At 31.6% G+C, this 13,485-nt stretch overlaps 2 protein-coding genes across 6 annotated transcripts; one reads left to right on the forward strand and one right to left on the reverse strand.

Moving 5' to 3' along the window:
• Positions 1-1,570: 1,570 nt before the first annotated feature.
• On the forward strand, positions 1,571-3,268 carry LOC129295386 (uncharacterized). 5 transcript variants are annotated; one of them, XM_054933900.1, is made up of 3 exons: positions 1,571-1,762; positions 2,567-2,637; positions 2,900-3,268. In XM_054933900.1, exons 1-3 carry the CDS (start codon positions 1,615-1,617, stop codon positions 2,936-2,938), a joined length of 258 nt encoding a protein of 85 aa, XP_054789875.1. In that variant the 5' UTR covers positions 1,571-1,614; the 3' UTR covers positions 2,939-3,268. The 5 variants fall into 5 exon arrangements, 3 of the variants coding, with proteins under 3 accessions (XP_054789875.1, XP_054789876.1, XP_054789874.1); XM_054933901.1 differs by having other exon boundaries at positions 2,976-3,268; XR_008589567.1 differs by lacking the exons at positions 2,567-2,637; positions 2,900-3,268 and adding an exon at positions 1,865-2,474.
• A 5,244-nt stretch (positions 3,269-8,512) lies between these two features.
• LOC129295389 (receptor-like protein 7) lies at positions 8,513-12,317 on the reverse strand. The gene has a single exon (XM_054933903.1). The coding sequence runs from the start codon at positions 12,067-12,069 to the stop codon at positions 8,683-8,685; it is 3,387 nt and encodes a 1,128-aa protein (XP_054789878.1). The 5' UTR covers positions 12,070-12,317; the 3' UTR covers positions 8,513-8,682.
• Positions 12,318-13,485: the final 1,168 nt, after the last annotated feature.

The raw sequence follows: 13,485 nt of genomic DNA on the forward strand, positions 1-13,485 counted from the left end.
TAGGACCTTTTGAATTTGAATTTATGTGAATATAAAAAATATTTTTAAAAAAGTTACTTTTAATTAAACTTGATAATTTTTCAATCTAATCCATTTAGATAATCATATATATAAAAAATATTCACATCTTAAAATCTTGTATTTCTTAATTATGTGATAAATTTCATCATGAAAAAAAATTAAAGTAAAAATGGTCAACAGGATGGGGAGGTAAAAATACCTAGAAATGAGGATTAAATTTCAAAAAACTTAAAAGGTCCTTGAAAGAAATTAAGTTTAGCTGAGAAAATTATTAGAATATCTGTCTGATTTAATATTGAAATTGAATTGCCATTAAAAAAATATGGCGGGAATGGACCAATTATATTATGACACATCATCCAATTAAAATATATTTTTAATTTTCTAACTTTATATAAAATTTTAATTTAATTTTTTAATTTTATTAGGTATTTTTTTAGTTGTCTAATCTTAATATCATTAGTTTTAAATAATTATTTTTGTGTCAATCATTATTATTTTTAAAAATTAAATTTAACATGTCAATATTTAAAAATATTTAATTAATATTTAAAAGTTCAATGTAAAAATTTTTTATGATAAAACTAATAATATTAAAATTTAAAAAATTAAAAATATATTTTATAAAATTAAGAGATCAATATATATTAACAAATCTTATAGAAGGACGTTGATTGGTTAGCTCTTATTCAATCTCATTGTTCAATTTATTTTGATCTTAATTTAATGAAAAAATTAATCATTTAGTCATTGTAGTTTTGATATAGTTATAAGTCGGTCACTGAATTTTAATTTATTATAACTTAATTTTTGAAATTTTGATTTAATTGTAAATCAATTCCTAAACTTTACCTCTTATAATTTAATTCCTAAAATTTTAATCTCTTAAATATTGGTCCCTATATTTAAAAAACAAAATTAAAAAAATAAAAAATATTTTAAAATTTTAATATTTATAAATATTAAAAGAATTTAGTAATTTAAGATATTAGTAATAAATTTTAAAATATTTTTAATTTTTTATAATTTTTTTTTTAAAATATAGAGATTAATATTTAAGAGGTTGAAACTTAAAAGGTTAAATTACAAGAGGCTGATTTACAATCAAGTTAAAATTTTAAAAATTGAGTTATAATGAGTTAAAATTTAAAAATTAAGTTATAACTGAATTAAAATTACAAGAATTAAACAATTAATTTTTTTAATTTAATTCTCTCATGCAATTAGCTGTATTCTTGTGCTATTTTTTCTATCTTTCCTATTTTCATCAATCCTACTACCAGCTCCCATTTCAAACCGAAACATTTATCTCAATCATATCTCCAGCTCCATTTATGCCGTGGCTTATTCCCAATGATTCTTAATCCCCTGTTTGGTCCCCTCTGTTGACAGGACCATAAATTCCTTCCATCTTATTGGTCATCTGACTTTGTTATGATGTCAATACTATACTCTCATTGGTTCATTCAATTTTGTATATCCCTCGGTTATATGTTCGGTTTTGGGATTCAATCCTGCCTGATTCAGTTTAAATCCAAGGGAGCATTAACTCCAACCGTTTATTAACTCTATTGACGTCCATTGCTCTTTCCAATGCCTATTCTAATCTTCAATTTCTCGAGAGCGTTTCCTTTACTTCACTTTCTTCATTCTAGTTCTACATACCAGTCTTCCTTCCCTTCGCATTTCTTGACAGCCAGTTCGGATTCCTCTCCTCTTATCGTAGAATCTCATGGTTCAGGTAATATTCTTTTCTTTTTACAATCAGTCATTTGTTTTTTTTTTTTTTTTCCTGCAACGTCTTCTCTGTCCTCTCTATTATTAAAGTTTTGTTTATTTATAGATGGATACCAATCTTTAATTCAAGCTGTTCTTTTCCTATAGACGTGATACACTCTCCCAGAATTGAACTTATTTGTTCTCTCAGACTCTCAATCGTGCTTCTCTCATCATTGAAGAATTTTGCGGATCCAAAGTTGAGTTCAATGTCTTTGGGGACCATACCAAATGGTGGCCTCGCCGCCGGCAGGTCCACCACTAGTCGTCCCACCTCTGTCTACGGTGATGTCCAAACCAGTCGTATCGGCTACAATCTTCCTCTTCCTTCCGTTCTCTGAAATCCTCAGGTTGTTGGTGGTCCCTGAAGCTCCGCTGCTGGACATCCAGGCATCAACTTATGCAGTCTATGAATTTTCTAGATTCTTCTCATCCTTGAGTCTTACATCAACTTATGCAATCTATCAATTTGGGGAATTTCTATTGTATATGTGAAATTAAGCATGCGTGCGAGGAGAGGGGGAAAAAAGAAACCACCTCAAGGTCTTATATCCCTGCCTTATTGTTAATGAGATATCCTTTCCTATTTTAAAGATATTCTTGATACGTGTGTCATCTAGAATCCTTATGAAGTTTTCCTGTGATAAATGGTTTCTCTCTCCCATGTTTTTTCTAGAAGGCACCACATACTGAAACTTTTCATATTATTTGCAGTGATTGTCACTGTGCATTATATTGATTTAATTTAATTATTGCATATTAAGCACAGGGGCATTGTCACGGTTGATCCTATCAGCTGATTCTCTTAGAATGGCAATAAATGAGTTTCGAGCATCAAAGGTGAACAAAAATATTGACATCTTCATTTTGGGTATAAATTCAGCAAGCAAAAATGTGATGATAGCATTGAATAATGTCTAAATCTGAATATTTCTTTGAATTAAATTTTTAATTAAAAGTAGTAGACATGTATGAGTATTATTGAGATTTTATAATGTAACATAGGAGGAATTGTTTGAAAATTTGATTGAATGTGTGTGTGTATTCTTGGAAAATTAGATGTTTGAGACCTTTCTTGGTTATATGAAGTCTGATTTGACAGGTATTTGATGGAATTAAGACTGTTAATTCTCTTGGATGATTGTGATACTTGCATACCTCTAACAGACAAATAAAAGGTCATACGCAGGGCACATAGATGCTGTTGGGAGACTTAAGTCTCTTGGTTACATGACTGTGTGATGTTTCTTGGAGTATGAAGGATACTTCAAAATAGGTGCTTAAACCTGCTGCTCTTGAAGGCAATAAAGAAAACAAGCAGTCAGTAGACATGATTTTCAAAGATGATAAATCCTTAAATGAGTTGTTCAGTGAGATAAATTGAAGCTAGATTTTGATGTTTATCTGCCAAATGATGGGAAAAGAAGAATCCATGTAATCAGTGTGGTAGATGAAATCAATATGGAGTATAAAATCATGGAATATTGCTACTAATACAAGAAATAAGATTTGTCATAATTTAAATTCGTATAGAAATTCATGTACTTGATATAAAATCATGGCTCTATAGCTACAATATTGATCTAAAACCGTTAGTACGCAATCAGTGCAATCATGGCTCATTAGAGGTATTAAATGTTGCTTTAATAATCTCAACAGCTGGCCAATGCTTCCATACTGTCCATTATATACCTGATTACACAACAGGAAGATCTCATTAGCAGGGCATTAAAAGCATCTATCAGTTCTTATATATGCATTATAAGTTATAACTAAGGTCTTAATAACTTGTATTCATCATAATGATTGCATTATTTCTTATCTCTTTCAAATCCTTTTTCTTATATCTGCTACTCCCATTTCATATCCAGATATTGGTATTTTTCAGATATATAGTTTTTTTCAAATTACTTTCTCACATTCTTATGATATCTAATGGACATAATGTGAAGAAAATACTCGAGCCTGTTGAGTTGGATGGAACAAAGAGATTTACAATGATACAAATAATGTTACATCTAGTGGCGGAGTTAGGACTAGGAGCAATTTTTTTTTTTTTAAGAATATGGTTATGCATATAATCATGTGAAGTTATGCATATTAACATTAAAAGTATATAAAATTAATATATTTATATAAATATTTAAATTATGTGAAAGGGATATATATATATATATATATATGAAATTGAATAAACTATATACTTTCTTTTTATTTTTGATGGAAAATTTTATTATAAATTAATATTGTAAAAATTTTGATTTATCATAAATAGTTATTATTACTTATTTAATGATAATGATTTGAGCATATCTCATGCATTTTCTTGAAGTTTAAATAAGTATGTATCTTATATTTTATCTTGATACTAATTTTCTTTTAACAGTTATTTTATTTTCTATTCAAATTCAAAATACAAAAAATTTCTTTTAATTAACACATAAGATAAAATTATAAAACAAAGTTGTTGCTTATTTATTTATTTATTTATTTTTTGACTGTTTCTGTTTGATTGAAGTCATTATTTCAAGCTAATCTCAACATGGCACTCACACGCTTTGCTCCTTTCCTCATTTCTAAGTTTGCTTCTTGAATTCATACAAGCGGGCAGTTGGGGGGCATGTCAAAATATGAGTGGGGTTATAGTGTAAATTACATAAAGATATTCATACAATTTTCAGATTTTAGGGGAGGCATCTACCCACTCTGGAGTTAACATAGTTTTGCTGTTAGTTACGTCGGAAAAAGTTACATTTTGAGCTCTCTAGCTCAAATTTGAAATTTCTATGCCATCAATTTATTTCTATTTATGTCCTTCTTTAATCCGTGCAACACAAGAAAATTTCATCATACCAAAGATATTTTGTGAAGTTAATATGTTTCAAATGATTTCAATAACATATAATTTCTAACACTGTAGATATAAAAAATTTAATAGTACTCTACTAACCTCTACATATTATTACATTCCTAATATAGCATGATTTATTATTTAATTTTTTTTTGTTCTTTACAGTAACAATGTATTCACAAAAATCGTTGGTATGTATTCAAAAATTGAATATATATCTAAACAAAACTTCGAAAGATAATATTATTGGTTAAATTGAAATTTTGTAAATGTTGTAATCTATATTACTATTTATAATTTTCTCAAGTCAAACCCATTCAATGCACGTGATTCAGTTTATTAGCTATTTATTTCACGTTTCTCTCCACGTCTTATAGAAATGAAATGTTCATGCTGGTTGCTTTCATTTGACAAACTCCTCATCGTGGGGAATTAACTCTAGCCAATCAAATTATGTTTTAATATTTTTTATGGAAAATTTGACATTAAAAATTATCAAATTTAAAAAGTCAATATAAAAATATACATGATCATTGACATTATTTAAATTATGAATATCCACGATGTAATTGAAGCTATTCTCTTTCTTTGCATATTTCATATGATAAAACCCAAACTACTTATTCACATTATTTAATTATTTTAAAATTTTATAATATCTTTGTATATCATACATTTTAAAAACATTCTCTTTAATCTAATGCATCAAGTTATTTTTAAAAACTACTCAAAATAACTTATTAAAATAATAAAAAATCACAGCCAAATAATTCATTCCTTTTGTTTTTATTGAAATTATTGCTTTCATCAAAATTATTTAATTTGAAATGATATTGTTCGCATTCGCCTTGTCTGTGCAAATGTTTTATTTCAGAATCATTATTGATTTTTTATCCATCAACATTCTCTTTTCCACATCTGTTTTATTTTAAAAATTGTTTGGTAGATTTTGTGATCATCAAACAAGCTTTGTTCAACTAATTTAAGGAATAATAAAATCAAGTTGAAGAGTTGTAAAATTTTACTAGAGCTCATGGTTGATTGATTTTGCCGCATCAAATGAAGATAAAGTCACTCCAATGTATAAATTAGAAGAGGTTTCTGAACTTTTGTAGTCTTCACATGTTAGTATTGTGAAAGAAGTGTCGGAGGTCATCTTGAAATTATTAGAGCATAAGAGTCTAATTGTAAAACAAAAGGTATGATTTTTGTTTTAATAATTGTTCCTTGCTCAACTTGCACAAATTAAAAAAATTGTGGCCATTCAAATTTCTGTTTTATGTTGCTTTCTTATTTCATAATTGTTTAATAAGAAATAGTAAAGCATGGTAAATATTCGTTTCAACGCTCCACTGTAAAAGTTTAAAATAATTCATTTTAAATTTAAAATTCTCTATTAAAATATGAACATAAAAACCACCTAATAATATTTAATTACTGAAAATTGAAATTTGAAAAACCATATTCCTACTTTAACTCTGTTAGATTTGACTTTATTTATATTATTCCTCATCCTCTTTCTTGCAAAGATAATCATTATAACTAACCCATTAAAGTTACTTATTCCATATTCTAATCACACATTCTTCCATTACTCCATTAATGAACATTTACGATCAAATGTGTAAAATATGTAAAATACCAGTTTCGATGCTTGACAGTAAATTAAATCTCAGTCACTTCAAATAGTGAAAAAGATTAAATTTTAAATATTCAAATTTTCAATTATCTCATTGGAACCTATAAAACTATTTTCTTAATACTTCACTATTGAATTGGTATATGTTTTTATTTCAATCCCTCCAACCACTCCTACTACCAGAATTAATTTTCCAACCAAAAGGCTCTCATTGTAGTACTTTTTAAGAAACTAAATTAATTCAAGATTAATTTTTTCAAAAGTTGTGTGTTTGCAGGTAGTTGACAAAGAATATTTTATGTGTAATTATCAAATTAAATACATTTAATCATGCAGTGGGAATTAATGTTCTGTTTTGTTATTCTAAACACTTGATTAATTAGAATAACGTTCCCTTGTTGCTTGCATGCATTTATAAAAGGCCCTATGTTTTATTACTCTGAATTATTTCCTTCCAAACATAACTATTCCTCTTTTTAATTCTTCCTCATCTGATTGTGTACCTAAATCATCTGACGTAAAGATGAAATTTAATGAGTATGACTTTGTTATAGACATTAATGACTCCGTAGAGACATAGTGTATTGTTGTGAGAGTCCTAAGAAAATGGCATACAGAGCGGAAAAACCCACCTTACCACATGTAGAACATTTCTTTCCTCCTCATTGATGTTTTTTTAATTGTTTTTTTAATAATGAAAATTAAATTAAACTTCTCTCAAAGCCATGTAACAAAAAGTATAAAGGCTCATTTTGTAATCGATTTCACCCCATAAGAAAAACCACCTACTCATAGCATGTTGCCACCACAAGAAAAATTCTTTATTTTTCTCCGAGCATCTCCTAATTGTTTCAGAGCAACTAGAAAGAGATTCTTTAATTAGAAACTACTCTCTCTGTTCAAAAATGTAAGGCATTTTTTGAAGAGTTGAATATTCAAAAATATAAAACATTTAGTTTTTCGAGGTGTAATCATTGCCTTTTTTTTCAAAAATACTTCTATTGATAATAATTTTATATTTATTATAAGGTGTTTAATAGGATAAATATAAAAAAATAAGATTAGTTTGAAAGTAGGTAACTACTTTATTGAAGGGTGAGATTTTATTAAAAATGTCTTATATTTTTGAACGGAGGGAGCATTTAGTTTAGATGTAGAATATCTATCCAAAAGTTTTTACAATTCAATCATGTATAATGGAATTATTAAAGATTTGACCTTTTCAAACTCCGTCTGTAACTCACTATAGGTTCGAGAAATAAAGAGAAGATGTGTACGAGCAAAATATCCAAAAAAAAAGAAAATTAATTGAATAGAAGAGCTCTTGAAAATTTAACGATCTCAAATATGTCAATATCAATAACAGCTATGATATTTGTTTTAAATTTTTTAAATTGCCGTGCAGTACACAAAAATTGTTTAGTTTAAAGAAAATATTGTGTAAGTACACTTCATCTTTTATATTTTACTGTAATATAGAGTGGCACCCGCATCGATGATCCAATCATATTTTTACTGACGCCCAGCTTCTCACCATCTGCCACGTTCATACAATAAGTTAGTGATCGACAAAAAAATGCAAAATCACAGTCTCTTCGAATAATTTTTTATTGATAATCATTTGTCATGGTTTCATGACTTCGCTGATCAATGGTAACCCAAAAAAAAAAAAAAAACATTGCTGATCGGGGAGTATCACAAGAACCGCTTCAAGAAAAAAGTGAATATTGCTTCCAGAGTTCCAGTCATTGTTTTGTTGGATGCCATTATGTCAATCAAAGATATTTTTCCCCGTTGCTCCATACGCCCGTCCCTGTGAATTGTTGACGATGCACGTCGAATTACGCTTGAGATATACGTTAAATACATGAGTTGAGTTGTTGAACTGAATAGGGCTCCTCAAGTGTTCGATGAAAGTTCGGAATGAGCATAGTGGTTGTTTTATAAATTTTCTGACCAGTGAGTATTACAGGAACCACCTTTGCTAATCAGTAGGGATTTGTTGCCTTTAGTCATTGACGGTTGTCAATTTTAGGATGATTTTCTGTGCGTACGTACCACACATACATCTACGTGTCCGTGTACAGAAAGAAAAAGAGAAGACAAGAAAAAGGGGAGAACGGTTTCAACTTGTGTGTGAATAAAAGGAATTGAAACCCCAAGTTCCTACACAAAGCATTGATCCATTTATTTGCTGGTCACTGAGTAGTACCACAAAAACCACCTTCAATAAATCAGAGATGCGTTATTGCTATTTGGATTGTGTTTGTGTGTGTATGTACATCACGTCCATGTATGTAACATGTATTCAGAAAAAAAAAAAACAAAACAAAAGGATCCCAATTGAATAAAGGGGAAAGAATTTTTTTCTCTCTTTTTTCTTTCTTGTTTTTTTTCATCTCAGATGCGACTGAGAGGAAGGAGAAGCCCAAGAAACAGAAAATGTTGAAACTGCTGGTGAATGGTGGCATGTACACCTCGGGTTATGAATAGCCTTCTTCCTACTTATGTCGAGCCTGGAGCAGAAAACACAATACCTTCCTCTAAACCTTGGAATACCCAATTCATCTTCATATTCATAGTCATCACAGTCCTCTATCTCATCTGAATTCTCTTCTGCTTCTTCCTCCTCCTCATCGTAATAATCATCAGAAGGTTTGTATGTCAGCCCAACCATGGGAAATATTACAAGGAGGATCTTATGAATTCTGTTGTTGCTCCATTTCCTTGCTCTCTCCCAAAACATCAGTGGTGCAACGACCGATCCCGCTCCCACCCCAAAGCCTACTCCAGTGAATACAAACTCCCAATCAAATTCAGCCACTGCATTTCTAGCATTCACTTTTGGACTTGTACAATTTGGAGTCAAAGGAGGTCCACATAACCCTTTATTACCACCGAAGGAAGATGCATCAAATGATTGAATTTGGGTGCCCAAAGGAATCATCCCCGCCAGTTGATTAAGAGAGAGGTTCAAGAATGAAAGGAAAGATAAACTTGCAATTTGTATTGGAATCTTCCCACTCAAAGAATTGTTTGACAGGTCCAAGGACTCGAGCTTTCTCAAATTCCCAATAGATGATGGTATCTGACCAGTGAGAGCATTATTGGACAAGTTCAGAATATATAGTGCTTCAAAATTCATCATCTCTTCTGGTATTGGTCCTTCAAGATGGTTGGATGAGAGGTCAACGGCAGTGAAGACAGTAAGAATCTTAAACCACTTCATCTGTTGACCTTTGCTGGTAACAATCACTCTATCCTGATAATAAATATCATCATATTTAAGGATCTCATATTGTAGGGTTTGTGCTTTTTCCGGCATCATTCCTTCCCATGTTGTGAGGGATTTTCCTCGTAGTTCGCCAGAAAAATTGTTGAAAGCTAAATCAACAATTTGAAGCGTCTGCCAGGTATCATTGGTGTTCGGGCAGCCAATGGAACCATGGAAACAATTGTTTCGAAAGACCAGGACCCGAAGTGTGGAAATATTCTTCAATGAACATGGAAATCCATCCATAATATGATTGTTTCCCAGGTCTAACACCTCTAATGTCCCGCAATTAGCAAGAGACTTTGGCATTGGTCCATCTAATTGATTTCCATTGAGATCCAGAGTCCTTAAAGCACAAAGAGCTGGAAACTTGTCAGGTACGACTCCCGTGAGATTATTTTTCCGCAGAGTTAGGATGGCAAGGGTGTCACTCATTGCCATTAAACATGAAGGAATTGTACCAGAAAAGTGATTGAGCGAAAGATCAAGCACTTGAAGACTTGAAAAATTGCAGAAATTAGGAATGCTGCCTTGAAAAGCATTATTTGATAGAGACAGGAAAATTGTGAAAGCCAGGTTATCGCTTATATCAGCCGGGATAATAGAGCTGAAATTATTGGATGAATAATCCAAATAGGCAGCGTATTTGGGAAAAATGGTAATTGGACCTTGGAGTTTGTTGTAATGAAGGTCAAGGAGCACCAACTTGGAACTAAGATTCTGCAATGGTCTTTCAATATCAGTCAACAAATTGTGAGAAAGATTAAGGTAAGTGAGACTTTCAAGTTGCCAAATCCAGTTGGGTATCCTACCTCGAATTCGGTTATCTGAAAGGTCCAGCATAGTTAATCTGGACTGTCGTCTCAAGAAATCAGGGAAAGTCTCCAGGTTGCAATAAGCCAATTTTAGATTGGTCATATTGAAAACCGAAGACATGTTAGAATCAGACGCATTCATGTTGACTGACAGATTATTGTATGAAAGGTCTAGTGTAGTCAAATTTCTGAGCTCTGTGATCACATCTAGCAGCATTGGCCCGCTGAACTTGTTTGAGGAAAGTTGGAGAATGGAAAGTCCTTTCAGTTGGAAGATAGACTTTGGAACAGGACCTGATAAATTATTGCTGCTTAAATCGAGGGTGTTTAGTACAGATGAAGACACATTGAAGAACTCATCCAATTGACTGAATTTATTGTTGGAAAGCAGAATGATTCGCAGAGATGGGAGAGCAAAAAGAGAGGTAGGAATGCTGCCATTGATAGAATTATTACGCAATTTAATGCTGGCCAGATTTTGCAGTCCTTCAAATCCACCCGATGATGAAATTTCGCCACTTAGAAAATTATCAGAAAGGTCCATGTAAGTGAGCTTCTTGGCAGTACCAAATGACGGAATTGGACCTATGAAGCTGTTTAATGACAAGTCCAGATAAGTGAGTTCAGTCAGTTTTGAGATTGAACTTGGAAGTCGTCCAGAAAATTGAGAATTTGAAAGATCTAATGTGGATAAGTTCCTCAAGTTACTTATAGAATCCGGAAGCCTCCCGGAAAAATTTGTGTGACTCACTATCAAGGTCTGGAGAGATCCATTCAGTGGGAAATTTGGGAAAGAACCACTAAGACCAGTATTATAAGATATATCAATGAAGGTCAATGTTTTTACCAGGAAAACACTTAGAGGAAATCTTCCACTCAACCCGCAAGAGCTAAGGTGCAATCTTGTCAGATTTGAAAAATTACCGAAGAAGTCTGGCACTGTGGCTGACAAATTGTTCTCATCAAGGCGAATTACCGAGAGGAGCTTCAGTCTAGATAGGGAAAAATCAATGGGACCTGAAAGATTGCAGTTTGAGACGCTCAACTCTTGCAGACTTGAGAGTGATGACAGAGCATTGCCCCATTCTCGTCCCTGAGCTGATATGGTTACACCATCTAGATACAATTTTCGAATGCTGGTAAGATTCTGAGTAAGCATTCTCAAATTCGGATTCTCAAGTTTCAGCTCTTTCCCCGTTAAATAATAAGAAAGAGACGAGATATCCAGAGTAACTAACCCAGTCAGTTGAGAAATCCCTTTTGGTATCTGCCCCACAAAGCCAGCATATGACAAATTCAGGTAGTTCAAGTTCTTCAACTTGTAGAACTCTCTCGGAATCACAGAACTGAAATTATTAGAAGCCAAATTTAACAGCTTGAGATATTGGAGACTGAAAATACTGCTTGAACTGTCAAAACCACCAAAGATCGACTCCGCACTCAAATCAAGGCCAATAACACGTCCTTGCTCATCGCAAGCTACACCACTCCAATCACAGCAGGACCGCCTTTGATCCCAAGACACCAGTTTGATGGAACTTGATTCGTTAAAATTGAGGCTGTTCTTCAATTGGAGGAGCAGAGATTGCTGGTCCCTAAGACACTGGCTTGACGCCGCATAGATGTTTAAACTGAGAAACATCCAGCAGAAACAGAGTATGAAGGAAAGCCATGAAACTAAACGAGTTCTCATTGGATTCTGCAATGTCGGACACCCATAAAACCAAAGACCAAAGCTTAAATGATGGATCAAACAGCGATCTCATGGGATCTCAGGACCCATGAAAAACGCCTCTCAGCTCTGTACTTCAGTGTTTGACAACGCTGGCTGAAGTTGCGAAAGAAACGCGCAGCAAGAGAGAGAGATGGGAAATTGGGAAGAGAACGGAATGGTCAAACACTGAGAGCCTGTTGTGGAGCGCGGTCAGAGCAAAACCATGTTCATCACTCCGTTCTATAGAGAAAAACAATAGAAGAAAACGTCAAGTTGGTTGTAAATTATTGCCGTAAACGCGTTTCAACGTCGGCCTTGTCATTTTCTGAAGACTTTTGGGCAGCTTCTGGTATGGGACACTTCCAAGTTTCAGATTGTTCAACAGTTTGAACGGCTGGCAACCATAAATTAGGCACGATCCATTTAGCATAAAGCAGGTTTTAATCTACTTTTTTTTTTTTTTAAAAAAAAAATCACAGCCGTAATAAGTGATAATACTAAACCGAACTTTTATTAACGTGCTTCGTCAAACAGGAAAACAAAAAAAAAAAAATTTGAGGTAGGTCACTTAAAAAATTTGCAACGTTGAAAACTTTTTGTTTTTTGTTAAAAAAAATTGCCGCAAATTATGTTATTTAATGATTTATGGGGTTTAAAAGGAAAAAAAAAAACTAAAAAAAGAATATAAGGGTTGTAACTATTTTACGTGCAAACAATTAATGCAGTTGACAATTTTGAGTTTTGCGGCAGTGTATTGATGTGTGACGTTTAGTTGCGGTGACTGGCGGGCAATGTTTCCAGGAACTGAGTAAGAATGCTTGTTGATTAAAAAATTTACAACTAAGATTAAGATTTAATTTAAATTAATAAATTAAAATTAAAAATTTAATTAATATAATGTGATTTATATTTAAATTTTTTTTAAATCATTTAAATAAATTAAAATTTATTTAAATAATTTAATTTAAAAGTTAATTAAAATGTTTAATGATAAAAATAAACATGAGTTTTTAATTTTAATTTTTAAATTTTAAATAAATATATTTATATTTTTTTGACTAATTAATAAGTAAAAAATATTAAATTTAAAATTATAATTAATAAATAAAATATTTTAAATATTTCATAATAAAAATTTAAAATAAATTAATATTTAATTAATATGATTTACAATACCATCTCTCAAGGCTGCGTTTACTCTCAATGCTTTAAGCCTTTAACAAGAAGTTTTTTTTCATGGGTTATTATCAAAATATTATCTGCTCCTTCTTTTAACGCAAGACATCACCAAAATATGCATCATAAAGTTTAATATTGTTCCCGAAGGTTATCTCTGCTTACCTCCTCATCCCTTAACTTTCTTGCTATTCATGTACTGTAAACTCTTGTTTTTAA

This window comes from Prosopis cineraria, unplaced genomic scaffold (assembly GCF_029017545.1).
Source record: "Prosopis cineraria cultivar Desert tree isolate PC_DT_omini unplaced genomic scaffold, ASM2901754v1 PC103, whole genome shotgun sequence".
Lineage (NCBI taxonomy): Eukaryota > Viridiplantae > Streptophyta > Magnoliopsida > Fabales > Fabaceae > Prosopis > Prosopis cineraria.

Excerpts from the sequence above, each read along its gene's own strand:
- LOC129295386 (XM_054933899.1), top strand. The coding sequence starts at position 1,615 with ATGCCTATTCTAATCTTCAATTTCTCGAGAGCGTTTCCTTTACTTCAC. Across the intron at positions 1,763-1,905 it reads CGTAGAATCTCATGGTTCAG|ACGTGATACACTCTCCCAGA; the intron begins GTAATATTCTTT and ends CTTTTCCTATAG.
- LOC129295389 (XM_054933903.1), bottom strand. The coding sequence starts at position 12,069 with ATGAGAACTCGTTTAGTTTCATGGCTTTCCTTCATACTCTGTTTCTGC.